Consider the following 16,936-nt stretch of genomic DNA (forward strand, 5'->3'; position numbering starts at 1 on the left):
AAGGCAGTGTTTAGCGCATGCCGCATCAACTATTTTCCACCGGAAAACTGAGAGAAAGTATATCCAAGAGTTATATGGATAGTGCATGGATACCCTTGCCCTTAACGTGCGCGCGAGCCTAACGCCAAATATAACACACGGTAATCACGGTGGACATATGGTAGGCCTATACATGGTGTCACTATTTATTGGCAGCACAATATTAAAACATATGTGCTAGTTCTAAAGTCAGAAGATTGCCATGCCATGCCTACTGTTCGCCTTCATGGGTCGCGTTGCTAGTCACAAAACCAGCAATTGACGTTATTTCATTCGAAGTTCTGATGACGAGTAATGCGATATGTTGAACGTTCTTTGTCGATATTTGGTATGTTCAATGTAACATGTGCTTCCGCGTCAGAAATACTATAAGCAAATTAAGGAAATATATAAGCATGCATTTATTTGACAGAACTCGGTAGGTCATTGAGAGACTTGCAGCAGTATAGTAAAAAAACGATGATATGTTTTTTCAGTGATGCAAGGCTGTGAAAACAGGAATTGCTTGAACGGTGGGATTTGTTCACTGTTCAGTGGGTTCCTGTCGGATAATCGATGCCAATGTCGGTCACAGTATACTGGACGATACTGCGAAATTCGTGAGTTTCTTACTACGAGATTACAAAGACCAGCTTGTTCCGCTCGATATCCTCGCGTAACATTTACAGTGATAGCCTCACATCAATTATTTTGGTTTTGTTACCAGTACTCTCATAGCATCGCGACACGCCGGAACATACGGACTAACTATATAAATATATCTGACTTTATCTCTATCACCTGTGACCAACCAACCCTTAATGGTTTTAGTTCGTATGAATACAAACTCTGATGCAGTGTTTTCTGTGAATACAAACGTATGGCGTCAGAAAGTGAATTTCAAACAAATACTCATTGTAGGCTACATACATGTGCGATGTGTGTAATGGTTGTTTGCGTTCATGTGTGTGTAGATTTGTTTGCGTATATAGGTCGAGGGTTTTGAAATGAATTCAGTGCATGCGAACCCGTATTTTGGGAAGATTGCGTGGATCCCCTTTATGACTCTGATGTAGGGCTGTCAAACTCAATTTGCGTCACGGCCGGATTCAAACCTTTGATTCGCTCGCGGTCCGGACCAGTCAACTGATTCCAAAACATTACCTCGTGCTCTTGTTTTCACTGGAGTACTTGTTTAGGCATATATATATATACAAATACATGGATGGATTATAGGGGTTTTATTCTAACAAGTCGCAACACCTTTACTCGCGAACAATGGAAGTGGCAAAATACGATGTGTTCAATTGAATTCTGTTAACAACGATAAAACAGTGTCGCTAACGACTATATAAGTGAGCATGAGCATCTGTCTATGCTCCCGTTGCTTTAGTGTAATCTGGCGTTAGTGCTGCGCACGCGTTCTGAGAAATAGAACAAATTTAACTGTAAACACGGACATTTGAATTTTATTTGTTATTATCAAATCGCGAGTCGGGTTTCTCTCAAGTCCGGGGACCTATTGGTTCGGAAGTGGCGCAGCAGTGCGACCATCGATGTTTGAATTATATATTTGTGTAACCAATATATTACCATGTAAACTGCATATAGGGTTCCGCATTTGGCTTTCCGCTTTTGTGATTAGCTCCTTTTTGGTTCACGTTTCCACAAAACTCTGAAGTCGGTGAGTACTTTTTACCCTCTCAAAATTGAACGTCAATATCACCGACTTGAGTGGTAACTAGATTGAAACCACAACACCGCGGTCACGTAGCTATAATGCGGCCTGGGAAAATGATCAATTGAACATGCTCGACATTTGATGTTTTGAGGCCAAATTTAATGTAAGTATTTCCTACAAAACATCTCAACATTTGCTACAAATGTGCTGTTAAATATTGGAATTTTTCAATCTACTCAGAATTGCTGCGCGGGCAGGATGAAATCGCCTGTCGGGCCGTATGTTTGACACCCTTGCTGTAATGCAAATCACTGGCGCTCCGTGACAAATGAAATTTTATTATTTCAAAAGAAATATAACTATCCTTGAACTAATTTTTCGTAGTAAAGTGTAGTTTCCACCGATCCCGTGCAAGAAAAATAAACATACCTAATAATTTAAATCTGGTTCTGGATGCATTGGCATGAATATGCCGATAACTTGAGGATACGATGCCAAAAATCATCGGCTATATTAACAATATGAAAATCGGGAACATGCTGGTACTTCATCACACCACTTACGCGATATGTTTTAAAGATTACCGCATTATTGTAAAATTTCCAATTCGAGGTTTACAGCACTAATATTTTATTTAAAGGGGCAATTTGTCCTCAGTCACGTCGCCTAACCAACGGTTATGCATTTGAAAATGGAAGATTATTAGATAACACGGTTATATATCGGTGCAATGAAGGATTTGATTTGCATGGAGTATCCACAAGAAGATGTACAAGCAACGGGAAATGGTCAGGAAGTCAACCAATTTGTGTTCGTAAGTATATAGATCCAGATTACATTGCGCAGGCATGTTTCAAATAACATAGTTGGTAACTGCGGGAATAATGTACCTTAATCCGCGATTAACTTGTACGGAGATCTCTCAAAGCAGGGGTACTCACTGGGGTGATCGTTATCTACCCGTAGGTCGGAAGGCCTTTTCGGTACATTGCTAGAACTTTTCAGCAGACCTTGTAGCAATGCAATTCAAAGGTTACATTGACCGTCAGGGCCAAAGTAGGCTACAATCTAAACTAGTATGTGCCTACGCACTGACATTTTAAAATTGATGTGGCGTAGAAGTGCATGTAGCCTGTTTAGTTAGGATGGAAGGGATTGTTTTGTTTTAAAAGGCATCTGAAACTTACGTCGCATTTCGTCAAGTACTGAACAACACTCAGCGGAAGTATTTACTATTTCTCTGGCAAGTGCATTAGTCGTTCTCATTATCTTTTCGATTAATGCGTCGCTCTCTTTCTGTTGTTTCGTGTTTGGCCCGAATTCGAGTGAGATGCTACGAACATTCGCCACTATTTCGCACCTTACACTGGATGTGCTGAGGCACAGAAACATACATCAGAGAGGGTCGCAGAGTGGGTACGGAGCGGTTTCTTAACTTTTTAGCTTACTTGTATGTGTGATAGTCACACCATGACGATCGTTCTGTTTCAAATAAGAATACTATATTAGAATTGCGTTACCGATATCATATTGTATTCGTCTTTTGGTCATAAAATGTTGGCTATTATAATAGAGTTTTAAAAAGGACGTATGTCACCATGTATACCCGTGTTTTCCAAACTTCACTTTTCCTCTCATCGCCCACTTTGAGAACCACTGATACAGACCGTACGAAAATCAGATTTTTCACCTTTTAATAATTTTGTATAATTTTGTTGTGTAATTACTGACATCAGCCCACTCATTCTCCAGGAGAATCCTGCTAAGGTGACGGACAATGTGTGAAATACATAAAAATACTCTCACCCTTACTATGATACAACACAATAAAGGGATATCGCATAACGAATGACCTATGAGAATGGAAAAAAGGGAATAGATGACGACATCAAATTACTTTCATCATGTGTCACTCTCAACGGATAATCTTGCGGATGCCTTGTCCCAATTTCAGAGAGTATGTGTGATATGGATGGTCAGCAATGGTTATCTACCTGAAAGAGCCTGCATGATGTAAAGCCGCTGTTGGTTGCTTATTCTCGCTGGCGAGGGGTCGAATTCTAACGCATAAATAAATATTATATTTCTTGAATAGGCCACAAATCTTCCAGATTCAACTCACATTTAAAATTTGTTGAAAAGGTATATGGTATATTCCTTCTCGATGTGCCTGGACGTCTAATTTCCATGTATCTCTTATCCTTATACTTTCAAACTTGGAGATCATGGTGAAACGGGATGGAAAAGGTTGTAACCAAGTCACAAGGGTCCGAGTCACAAGTCAATCTCACGTTTACAGTTTCGACTCGAGTCAAGTCAAGTCATTTTCATGTCAGATAGTAGACGGTCGGGTCCGAGTCAGAGTGCTTTGACATGAGTCCGAGCCCAAGTCATTATGTTCACTGTTCAGTTGTCAGTTCAATCCTGTTCAACACACTTTTTTCCAACTCTGCTCGAGTGATCTAGAATGATTTGTATTTATAATATAATAATTTTCCTCAGTCTTATCAGTTTCTGGCCCTATTTCCTAAGCATCGGGACTGATAGACGAAATACCAATAATGTGGTAAATTTACTAATCTTCTATTTTACAAAAAAAATGTCTGTCTTGTCCGCCCTATGGTTTCCGGCCTTATGTCATGGTTCGAGTCATGCATAATGACTCGAGTATAAGTCGAGTCAATACATAATTCGACTCAAGTCGAGTCACTTTACGCATTTTAAAAAAATGAATAAAATGAATTTTAGTCATCAAAAAATCGCGTGTCGAGTCGGACTCAAGTAGAGTCGAGTCATATCTCGAGTTTTTACAACCCTTGGATGAAAAGATGAATAACCAGTTTCGCTACCGTGGCATTTCCATGTTTGGTTAATCATGGAAAACACATGCACATCCCTTTTCACGTCAGAGCCATTCTGATTGTTGACAGTATACATTTTACATTCACCGATATTTCCACTCTCCAAATTAAATTCATTTGCAATGCATCTAGGTTTGCATGTAAAATAGTTGATGCTATAAAGCAATGACTTTTTATCATAAAAAAGTCGTGCTCATTTCAAAAGTTGCATAATTATGTCATAATTGTGTAAATACTTCCCAACAGTGCTGGGGCAAATCACTACCTTCTAGACACAAGTCATCTCGAGTTATTGTACATTTTGACTCGAGTCAGGTCAAGTCAGTCGATTGTCGAAGGTGACTAGAGTCAAGTCAAGCCACTCGATTTTTGGAAGTGACTCGAGTCAAGTCAAGTCAAGACGACTCAAGTCGCACGAGTCAAGTCTCAATTAAAGTCGGATTGAATTTTCGAAGTATAAGGGATGATTCCAAGTCATTACATTTTGTGTAAGCTGTTTGAAGTACGAATTAGGTCGTCATTCATCCTAAATCAAATAACGAATATTAGTAAAAAGGCGTTGTATCTCTCGCGTATACGTAGAACTGCTAATAAAATACGCGAGTAAGTAACTGTATAGCTACAATCTGTGATTACCAGTCAAAATGGAGGATCGAATACGAAATTGAAACAAATTGGTATCATGCAATACACCAGGGCTCTTCAACCGGGTTTATCGTACACCTGAGGGTGCACCATAATTTTTAAAGGGTGTACCACTCGGATGAGGTGTACCGGGTTGTATCAGATCCGCTTTGCAATGGACCGAATACTGGCTCTCACAATAAATACGCAGGTTTATGCTTCAGGACAGGTTGACAAGATGTGCAATATCGTACAATGTTCATATCAAAAGATGTAGTTTATAAATTACATTCCTTTTGTGATGTCATAAGCAAGTGTGTCTCCATTTAACAGTTGGTGAACATATTTGCTGGGGTCTCGGGGGTACAGTTTGAGAACCACTGTGTTAGATGGTGGTCCGGTAACCTCCAGCACTGAATAGTATTCAGCATTTCCTGTACGTTGCAGCCTTGTCGATTAGACCAGGCAAGGCCACCTGCGGGCGTAAAGCCGCATATAGCCGTATAACAATAACGACGCGGTCGTCCACACATATTTAAACTAGCGTGCGTTGGCGGCTGTCCATATACAATTTGAATTAATGAATTGGTACCCAAATCGCCGAGAGATTTTAATTTGAATTAAAAATTTGCTTCATGCTGAGCTCGATCCAGGGTGACTTGGATTTTCGTTTTTTACATAATAGTGTCCTTACAATGTGAACCGCCGACGAATGTGATGCACCTCATGAACAAATACCAATAGTTTTAATCGTGTGCGTCTCACGAATGAAGATTTTCCTGGTATACGTTTGGGCGATTTGTGATATTTTTTCACAATACCGACAATCTGGATAATGAGTTCAAGAAAAACAATATGCAGCAAAGTGAATATCAAAAGCAGGATCAGTGCCCAAAATTTTAGAAGACACCCCTCCATCATCTCTACAAGTTATTCTAGTCACGTGAGCTGAGAATGGTAATATGTGAAACTACCAATAATATTGACGAAATTCATTAAAGAGGCTGGAAAAATTTTCGCGCTGGGTGCGACTAGAAACGGAATTCCAATAATATTTCTCAACATTTATACTCGTGATTTTGCTACATATATATAGTAACCTTGCGCTGTCGTTCTGCTTCTACAACTAGCAGCTTTTATACGCAGGGTTTATATATCTCAAGAATTCAGTGATGGCACAGAATACCACAAGGGCTCTCCGCCTTGCCGAGTTCCTGTTAGCCAGTTTAACATGAGTATTTATCGTCCAGATGGGTCATGACGGCTATACGCTGGAATCTGGCCCCTGGATTAGACTTATTATGGAATCAGTGTAGGCCTATTACGTGGTCAGGGGAGTTTTGAGTGAGCGTTAAAAGGGTGTACCACGACGAAAAAGGTTGAAGAGCACTGCACGCAAATTCGTGAGATACAATTCCAACTTACTTTTGACGAGTATTATAACCGCACAAACATATATTCCTTCGATTTAAATCTCACAAGAGGGTTGATAAAGGTGTGCACCGCGCCACGGAGGCAGTCTATAGAACAAAGATACATTGCTATTAGATTAATCTACTACTAGTCCAACAACAGCGCAAGCTGTAGGCCAGTTGTCAGGAACCAATGGCTCGCGAGCCATATATGTCTAATGTCTATTTTGGGTATAAGATATGGCTTTTTGCCATCTAGTTATTTTTTGTATTGAATTGATCAATATTGCAGCGACTTGTTAGTAAATTTTCATCACAGTCAGAATAATTATTCCCGTTGCAGTATAAGCATTTCTTGGAGAGGCAAAGGCAACGCCGTCTTCAGGTTTAGGGGCTCGGACCCTTCTAGTAAAAATCCTCAAATTGAAGTTACTGTCTCGCCAGCGACCAACATCACACGCGAATTCGATGTACCCGACTCGAAATCTTGGATTGCGCGAACGTTAATTGATCAGAGAGAATAGCAGACATGGCGACGGCAATATGACAATGCAGTTTTTAAGCACGCATTGTATTACTGATCTACGACTCGAAATGAACTGCCGTTGAGTTTACACTCAAAATTACAACTCGAATTCCAAACAACGCTATTTCTATCAACGTTCTTGATTGGTAAGTAGCTCGTTAGTACCAGCGATAAAATATGGGCGTGTAGCGCAACGTTATGTGTTACCGCCAAATGAGAATTGAGAAGTCGATCAGTATATAGATTTTCGGAATCAGAGCAACACTTACAATTGCATAATTATCAGTTATAATAAATTCTAAGCTATTTACGATGAATTGCGTTATAAATGGTGAGGCTTTTGGCCAATCTGTGCCTTACTTCTAGTTCAGCGCTTTATTTTCGAACAATAAATATGCAAATGTTCAAAATCTAGTCATCCGTGAACAATTGAACATCAATAGAAAATGCCAATAGTAGTTGAAGGTCTCGCAATTTTAGTTCGCTCATCCTGACGACCGGTGAGGCATTGCCTCACTTGCTTCCCCAGATCCTACGTCACTGATGTATTACAGAGTGCGTAGGCCTATTTATCGCTGTAGTGACCGTGTTTGGCTGCACCTACCTATGTGATCAATGATCATAGGTTTTCGCATTTAAAAAGACCAGCCCGACGAACCTACGTTCTCGTAACTAGGGATGATGTGAACGCGAGGTTCACGTTCGCGTTCTGTGTGGTAACCTCGGAAATTTGGAGGTTCACGTTCACAAGCGAACCTTTGAAGGTTCTGCACTGGGAACCTTTTTCTTATATTACAATTACCACACATTATAACATCTTTGGTTCAAATTTATTGCATTTCAACTGCGAGTCACTCCATGCATGGCGCTGGCAGTATAAAAAAAATCTGAATTAAAAAAATCTAGAATGCGTAAGGGGTCCATATCGATTTCATATGATTATTTGTCATAAAAACAACATCCGTGCGGCTGGGGTGTTGGCTACTGCTATATAACTTGCTAATGCGGTACAATCCATAGCACAATCTGCTCAATATCAACATAGCGATACTCAGACTCCGAATACATCGTCCGGTCTGGCCTAGACCGTCGAGGCGTGAGCTTATATTACCTTGCAAGTCCACTTTGAAATTGTTGGCAAAGCGACGGAAGATGTTGATTTTATGGGATTATTATATTATTTGATTGCTCCAGTTGAGACATTTGGCGACGTTTAAAAAGTCTTATGTACTTCAGCATTGTGGCATTATGTGGCCCGAGTCGTCCCTAGGTATCGTGTAAAAATCAAGCTAGGCTATCACTTCACTGAAATATAGGGTTGGAAATAGAAATATGACGTCGCGTGACTTCATGAGGTTCACGTTCGCGTTTACACTGAACCTTTCAACAAAGTTCGCGTTCACACGAACCTGTACCTTTCATAAATTCACACCATCCCTAATGTTTGCGCAAGCGTCATCACCGTGAGCTGCGTATCCATCTGTAGGTTAGTAATCTATAGTCAAACCAGCGTATCGAGAACTATCCGAACAGACACAGGCTACAGCGATTTCGTCGACACCGTTTATTTGATTACTTAAAATTAACTCGTAAATTTCGGTCCACGGCAGGAGTAAATCCACATTCGTGAAAGGCCGGGTCAAGTCAAGTCAATTTTGCAAAGTGATTCAAGTTAAGTTAAGTCATAAGAAAATGTTGACTCGAATCATTCTAACACTGCTTTCTAAAAAACATATAGCATTAGCCTACGGACGATTTGCACCCTATATAGTGTACGCGTAATATACGATATGGTATGGTTAAAACTAGAGCCAGACCGATATTGGATTTTGGGCCGATACCGATAAAACCGATATGTAACACCTTCACAGATAACACTGATATATTCAGCCGATATTCAAATAAGGTGGCATCTACCTCAAAATGCGCATTTTCAAAACTACAGAGCATTATCATACTCGAACTTGAAATAAACTAGACATGCTGCATCTGGACACCTTGCAAGTGTAAGTGATATGAAATACAGCAATAGCCCATGTCTAGAGGTCACTGATTATAGTTTTGTGACTTCCCACCACCATACTGTGACGTCACGAAAATTGTCTATATTTATTCACCTCAAATGGCCGACACCGATAATTCTTTCAAAGTGTGATATAGACTCGATATCATTGGCTAACCGATAATCGGTCGTGCTCTAGTTGAAACCCTCGAAATCGTCGTCGGTCCAGCAGCTATAGCACGAAGTTATAGATCATTGGCACGGAATGGATATTCTGATGATGTTGAGCGCCGACCATCACAATACTGCATGATAATTTAGTCGGAAGCTTTTTCATCAAAGGAGCCTTATATTTTTAATTGTCAATGTAAAGTTGCTATGATGTCACAACTAATGTTTCGTGACCAACAAAAATAAAATATAAAACATGTTTTAAACAAGGGCCGTTCTTTAAACATGTTCCTTGAACATAGATTTTTGTTTTCAATGCATCCCTGCCAGCGTTCGTATCTATATAAGTGCGGTTATGATGAGAATAAGGTCAAAGAATACCATCTGCCTCGTGATTATTTACGTCGATTGAGATATCCGAATTGAGTATTGCTTTCACAACTACATTCATTGCAGTAAAGAATTTATTAACTCGAAGACTTTTCGTGTGCCCCTTATCGAGAGTTAACGGCGCAATAATAAGCATACAGAGAGAGATTAAAACGAAAACCAAATTGGCAAAGTATGACGTAATAATACAATAATAAAAAATTGACGCTAGGCAAAGTCAGCTGTACCGGTAGTCATAACAAGAGACGAGAGAAAATCAAATTATACTATAATACACGGAAGACAACGCACAGACAAATAGTGGTATATATTAATGGGAAATTTTGAGATTATATAGAAACTCTTTCTGCCGACATAAATCCGGATTGGTCAATTTTATTATAGTTGACTCCAAGACAGACATATGGAAGGCAGATCTGCATTTAGCAATTACAGTGAACATACTGTCATTGTAATGACTGGCACACACCGGGTAGTTCAATAAATGTTGACCAATTGCAGAGTTGAACGCTGAGACCTGGTTATATAGGAAGTAGAGTCAACCGCTTCCTTACACCGACGAACAAGTGTAGATCGATCGATAGGTTTGTTTACTGACCTAATCGATTTAGACACATGTTGGTTCACTCGTTCAGCCAACCGCAAAGATGTGCGACCCACATACCGACCATCACAGTGGCATTGGAATTTATATACAATATTACTTGTTTGTAAAGCAGGGAGCACATCCTTGCGAGTTTGGGGCATGAGCGGCCTAATCATGAACACCACTCGGGTATTTAGCATAAAATAGCACGATTGCACTGATGACCGGATTTGATTAAAAAAGCCGACTGATACTGACCCAAGCCAAGGGAGATGTATGTATACAGGGCGTTTGTCTGGTCCATGAATTCGCGGCTTTTGAATTGCGAAATTTTCTTTGTGATGGCAGATTCAATTACGTAGTCTGGATATCCATTGTCAATCAACATGGATTTGATTTTATCAATTTCCGCCACGAGCCGAACATCAGAGCAAATCATTAGCGCACGGTGAACTAATGACGAAATCAAATTTAATTTCCGTTGTTTAGGGCAAAATGAGTCCCAGCGAATATAGTGACCGGTAAATGTTGGTTTCCTATATACTGAAGTAATAAAACCGAGGTTGCTCTTTCCGAATTGGTGATCAAATCGTGGCATTAATAATCATTACAGCTCACGGTGCTTGTGGACAGACAGTCGATGTCGCGAAGAAGGGTTTCTATGGAAAAGTGATGAATGGTGAAGATGCGAAACAACGAGCCTGGCCGTGGCACGTCGTTCTGATGGAAATCAATAGATTCTCGACAGACTCGGTATACGAACGGATATATAGATAATACAGAAATAAGCAATAATTATTTCCAAGATATTCTCTTTCTAGACACGAGGTTCGATGAATTCCATCCGACTCGCAAATTTTAAAGGTGTCCTTTGCATCGACACAAAACCCATAACAATGTTATACGAGAGTAAAATCGCCATGAACTAATATACCGAATCAGAGTACAGGACATAAATCTAATAATTTGATAATAATACATACAAAAACACAATTAGTCAACCCGACAACTATATTTTAAATTCTATATGCTCTATTGACGTAAGCTTCTAAATCACAACGAAGAGCATTACAACAATGGCATTTGAATAAGCAGTAGCCTACACGTCGATGTATATAAAATGTATACTTTTGTTAACTTTTCTGTATTTTGGCCCCGTCGTTACCAATCACATGTAGGCTATCAGTGACGGGAAATGTAATCGGCATATTCATATTCCAATTCTATTTCATGATAATGGATTGCTTATGCGCATGCTGAAAAGCTGAATATCATTAAAGAAGCATCAATAGCAATTGCACATTTTTAACCAAGACGTTGAATTCTAGATTTTTGATTCGGGCGAAATGATTGGCGGCGGAACAGTTATAAACGACGAGTGGGTTTTAACTGCAGCTCAAACTTTCCATAATTTGTTTCCGCGGAATATGTTAACGAACGAATGGATCAATTCATTTGTACTTGTGTTTGGTGAGAGCTAAAGCATTTTCATTCCAACTACTGTATAACATTTTCATATTTCAATATTTTGCGTTGGCGCTTTACGATTACTGCGGACTCGAATTTTGCGCCATGAAATACTTAGTTTTGTAACATAACAAAACATCTTGGCGAATATTCGAATGCATTTATTTGTTTTTATTCATCTCCAGGTATGACAACTTATCCGACTAGTGAAACTCGCATACCAAGTCATTTTCAGTTGTTTTTACCCAAGTCCGTCCACGCACATCCGAAGTTCAATACAACCTCATTGGACTACGATGTGGCCTTGGTGAGAAGATAAAGAGTGTATTTTACTGGCACGACTACCTAGGCTACACTACTAACGTTTATTCGACTCTAGAATGTTAAGCGTCGTGATAGTAATATTGTATCCACGCTTAAAATGTATCAGCTAACACTCCGTCCAACGTGAATACATAAGTGAAACAGAAGAGTAATATAAGTTCGGATGTTCTGCAGATTTGCTATCGACTAATAGCCACATCTTGGGTCATTGTGTGATAAACAAAAAAAAATCACACAAATATATTTAAAACGTGCTCCTTGTTAAAATCATGTTATTTTATAGCCATGATTTCTGACAGACGTAAAAATACAATCTAAAATCACGATACAGTGGTACGCGATGATGCACATTAAAAGCTCGAAAGGTGGTTGTTGTATTCAAGAAAAATCTTTACATGACTAAATCATTGATAGGAGTCTATGACAGACCGAGCTGCATAGAACTACGAGTGTCCTTTCCCATATTCTCGTCAATTCTATCCATAAACATAGGTCATCCTTCGTCATGGAGGGATTTATAAACCGCCACCCCATTCAAATATAATGGGCAATTGTCAGTCAGTTCAATTCTTTATATGTGGTGGTATTTGGATTGGTACAAGGTGTTATCGTACGGCTGGATATCACTGTTGCATGTCTAAATCGAAAGGGAGAAGAAAGCGGATTTTGCAAATCACCTCAAGCCAAATATCAGTACAATATAAAACCAAATAAATGGAATGATACCGGTAATGGTCAAATAGTTTAGTACAGTGTTCCCAAAACTTTCTGAGCTGCCACTCCCTGGACAACGAACAAAGTACGAGCGCCTCCCCCGATTCCCCCTTTATTAAGCCTAAATAACAAAACGACAGTTGTTCAGCATTTATTACAGCTAATTGATATATCTCAACTGCTGCAATATGTTTAGTTCCGCAATTGTGGCTCATTATAATTGAACACTAGTCGAGCGTGACAGACGTCGCGCTTCGCTCGTAGTCGCCAGGCTTCACGCTTACGCGGGAGCTTAACGTTGTTTGCTACATTTCTTTATCCTTTCAGATCGTAGTGTGATTGGGGTCATTACCTATTAGCTTGCAATAAAACTGTAGTCACACTCATACTGTGCATTGCGCGGGATTTATTATTACTAATGAGTAGGGCTGGGCAAAATCGAGTACCTGAGTAGGGCCTACTTCGAGTAGAGTCGAGTATTCCAGTATCACTCATTATGACGTCACAACAAAATGTAATATGTCAAAGTTCAAATATGTACCTTTTGTGCCACCACAAAGAATATAATACCTCTTATCAATTACGTTAACGATACTTGTGATATTTCTTCGATCCTACCGATATCGTTGCACTTTGTGACAATGTTGTGGGAGGATCAGGACTTCGGAGATGTTTTGCCAGTAACGGTTGTAGCTTTGTACTATATCTTTTTATGCTGTGATCAGAGGCGGTCAAAATAGTCAAGAAGGCTACTCAAGTAAAAGTAGAAGTAGCAACGCAAAAGTCTACTCAAGTACGAGTAGAAGTAATTTTTTATAAGTAAACCAAGACCACTTGAAGTAGAAGTAGAATTTCCTGACTTAAAATCTACTCAAGCAAGTAAGTAGTTTTGAAAACCGTCATAATTAGGGTTAAAACAAACGGTGTTTTTAAACACTTTATTGAAAACATGTTTTAAACAGTGTTTTAAACAAAGGTTTTTAAAAAATGTGTGTTTTTAAGTTGTAAAATTATGCCATAATTGGGCAAATTCTTTCGAAAAAACATGTTGTATGAGCAATTGTATGGACATGGACAATTGCTAACCGATATAGCCGACGTATATTGATATGGGATGATTTGAACCCTCAAAGTGGTCGGTTCAACAGCATTAGTGCAGATATGTCGTCAAAGGATCTATATTCACCCCATATTTTCAATTGTCAATTTCAATCTACTATGACGTCACAATTGAATATTCGTGACGTCATTGCTTATAAAAAACAATAAAAAACATGGTTTAAACAAGGGTTTTGTTTTAAACATGTTTGTTTTAAATTGATTTTTGTTTTAAATGCAACCCTAGTCAAAGTATGTTCGCATGGACTGTCAAAATATGCAAATTGAGCTATACGGAAGGTGCAGAAAGCTTGATTCATATTGATGCATCACATGAGGTATCAATTTTCGAGAGCATAAGAATTCGTCCACATCATGAGATGCAAATGATAGCATCGCTATGGAAATCGCTATGAACGCTAATTTTAGTTTACCCGAACATCCCGTTTCAGAAAACGTCATGGTGCGGCGTCCTCACCCATATTATACGGACCATAGTTTAGTGGACGAGCAATACCAAGACATTGTATCGAACACGGTGTTAAGACTTTGCGAGATTAGTATACGATACAAAATATCACGGATCGCGAAAATACCATACCATAGTGTAATTTCCTTTTTGGAAAATGGAGGCATTACTACACTTGCTTTTAAACTTCAACATGTAAGTTCCCCATGCAGATCTAGACAAAGGAACTGAAACTAATTTGAACTCAAACTAATGATACTGCGAATTAAAAGATAAAGACAAGCACTACTTCTGAAAAGCGGAAAATGTGTTAGATGTCTTTTGTCCAGATAGCTTCAAGATTGGTCTGCAAATACAGGTCTCAACGTTCTTAAAGTCAGATACCACTTCTCCAGATTAGGACACGCCATGCTGGGCTGCTGGATTACGATATGATTGGCATATGCTAGATTGTGAAACTACTAGATTCAAACGTGATGATGGGTCATATTTACTGTGATGAACTATTCATATGGGCGACAATGCGGTGTGAGTAAAGGTAGCCACGCTACCGCTTCCTAAATTGTTGCCCATTGACGAATACTTTCGGGAAAACATATTTGTCACTTAATATCTACTTTGCGCGAAGCGTGATGAAAATTCTGGGTTTAACTTGTCTCTTATGAAAATTACATACTCCATGAAAACAGTCCCGAAATTCCTCAGTCTCCATTTCGAATTGGAGGATTATATTACTTCTACTTGATAAACTGAAAATAGCGAGAAGTAAGTAGGTAGATCACAAAATAGAAGTAGAAGTAGAGAAAATGAGATTTACTTGAGTATGTACCACGAGTAGTGTTTAACTAAATGAGTACTTTGAAAAAGTAGAACTACTTCGTTACTGATCACCTCTGGCTGCGATACGACCATTCAAGGTTTCAAGGCTTCCACAGTGGAAAATAATATCGAAAACCATAATTCTCGTTGATAAAATAACTTTTAATAGCGAGGAGCGTATAATTTCAGTACTCGTCTTTTGCTACTCGACTCAAATCCTTAAAATAGTTACTCGATTCAGATTCGAGAACTCGGATCAATGTGCCCAGCCCTAACAATGAGACGGATGAAGATGCATTCTTAGCGAAAAGGGTGTGTATTTCCATCCGTGTACCATCACTGATATACGGGTATGAATACACACTAGGGTTGTTCGAAAATAACTTTTTTTCCTGAATCTTTCTGGCTACGTGATTAAATCGTTAGGTTGCCTTAAAAAACGACACACACCAAATTTGAATTCATCCCAACCAATATTCGCGGGTTTCGTACAGTTTGAAAGATTTGAATTTGCCCAAAAATGCAAAAGAAAAATTATTTTAAATTTTTCTGCCAACCCCATAAAATTGTTGGGTTGTCTTCAAAAACTATGCAAAACAAATTTGAATCAATTCCAAGCCGTAGAATCGGGGTTATTTCAGCTGTTCTTTGATAATTCTAGGATTATCCGTGATCAGTGGATAATTCAAAACTCATCAAATAAAAACTGAAATAACTCCGCTTCTACGGTTTGGAATTGAGTCAAATTTGTTTTGCATTGTTTTTGAAGACAGCCCAGCAATTTCATGTTTTTTTTTGCATTTTTGGGCAAATTCAAAATTTTCAAACTGTGCGGAAGCCGCGAACATTGGTTGGAATGAATTCATATTTAGTGTGCGTCGTTTTTTAAGGCAACCTAACGATTTAATCACGTAGCCAGCAAGATTAAGTAAAAAAAGTTATTTTTGAACAGTCCTAATACATACGCATGCATGGTACACGAAACCATAACCTACCTCAGACTTATACGGCAGTATATGAATCGAGTAACATTCCAATCCAAATATTGCACGCACGTAGGAACGTATCACTCCAAATTAAAGGCATGCAGTTAGACACCACATTTCGACACATTCGCCAAAATTTACAATGCGTAATGTGGTGTGTAAATCTGTATTCTAAACGTTGGATTAGATACCTCATTGTGTCATATAACACAGAATATTGACCAACACATAAAATATGTTGAAATGTGGTGTGTACGATCGTAGGAAGGTGTGCACGTAGTCACGTAGGAAGGTATGCACGTAGTCACGTAGGATTTGTGACCGCGATATAATTCTGAGTTCGATTCTGTTTTCATGTACCATCATTTTCGGCCCGTTGGGCGTGACTACAGGACCGTACCTCCCCATTGGGGTGACGAGCTCGAAGGTGCCCAAAATTATGTCGTGAATTAGCATAAATTATAAAGTATTTTTTTTTGGAAAATTATGCAACTTTTCCAGTAATACTTCCCGCTATGCACGATTTATATTAGCCGAATCTCTTTATTATTTGTACTCTCTTCCCAGATAAGTACGAATGATTTACAGAAATGGGCATTTCGGCGTCGGTCCTTACTGTGCCACGACGCACCGAGACATATAAAGTTTTAGGATGCGACTCCAGGAAGTTTGCCAGAACAATCTGCAGCGAGAAAACCTATTAGGCCGAAAAGGACTGCCGTTATGTTGACAGAAAACTTCGATGTATATGTTTAATGGTGCATAGGAGCCTAAATGGCTGGCGCCGA

The 16,936-nt window shown here is 39.1% G+C and overlaps 2 protein-coding genes across 4 annotated transcripts in view; both read left to right on the forward strand.

Moving 5' to 3' along the window:
* Positions 1-58, forward strand: part of LOC145449112 (F-box only protein 28-like) — a 187,760-nt gene extending 187,702 nt beyond the window's left edge. For both annotated transcript variants that reach the window (XM_080327587.1, XM_080327586.1), the window contains one exon: positions 42-58. The gene's annotated coding sequence lies outside the window, so the exon portion shown is untranslated. The remainder of the gene's footprint in view (positions 1-41) is intronic.
* Positions 1-16,936, forward strand: part of LOC145449090 (uncharacterized) — a 131,381-nt gene that overhangs the window by 63,862 nt on the left and 50,583 nt on the right. For both annotated transcript variants that reach the window (XM_080327559.1, XM_080327560.1), the window contains 5 exons: positions 516-638; positions 2,340-2,513; positions 10,885-11,024; positions 11,600-11,741; positions 11,924-12,045. In XM_080327559.1, coding sequence (XP_080183685.1) covers positions 516-638; positions 2,340-2,513; positions 10,885-11,024; positions 11,600-11,741; positions 11,924-12,045 — 701 coding nt within the window. The remainder of the gene's footprint in view (positions 1-515; positions 639-2,339; positions 2,514-10,884; positions 11,025-11,599; positions 11,742-11,923; positions 12,046-16,936) is intronic.

Source organism: Botryllus schlosseri, chromosome 10 (genome assembly GCF_051294905.1).
Source record: "Botryllus schlosseri isolate E-star chromosome 10, Bs_hap1, whole genome shotgun sequence".
Classification (NCBI taxonomy): domain Eukaryota; kingdom Metazoa; phylum Chordata; class Ascidiacea; order Stolidobranchia; family Styelidae; genus Botryllus; species Botryllus schlosseri.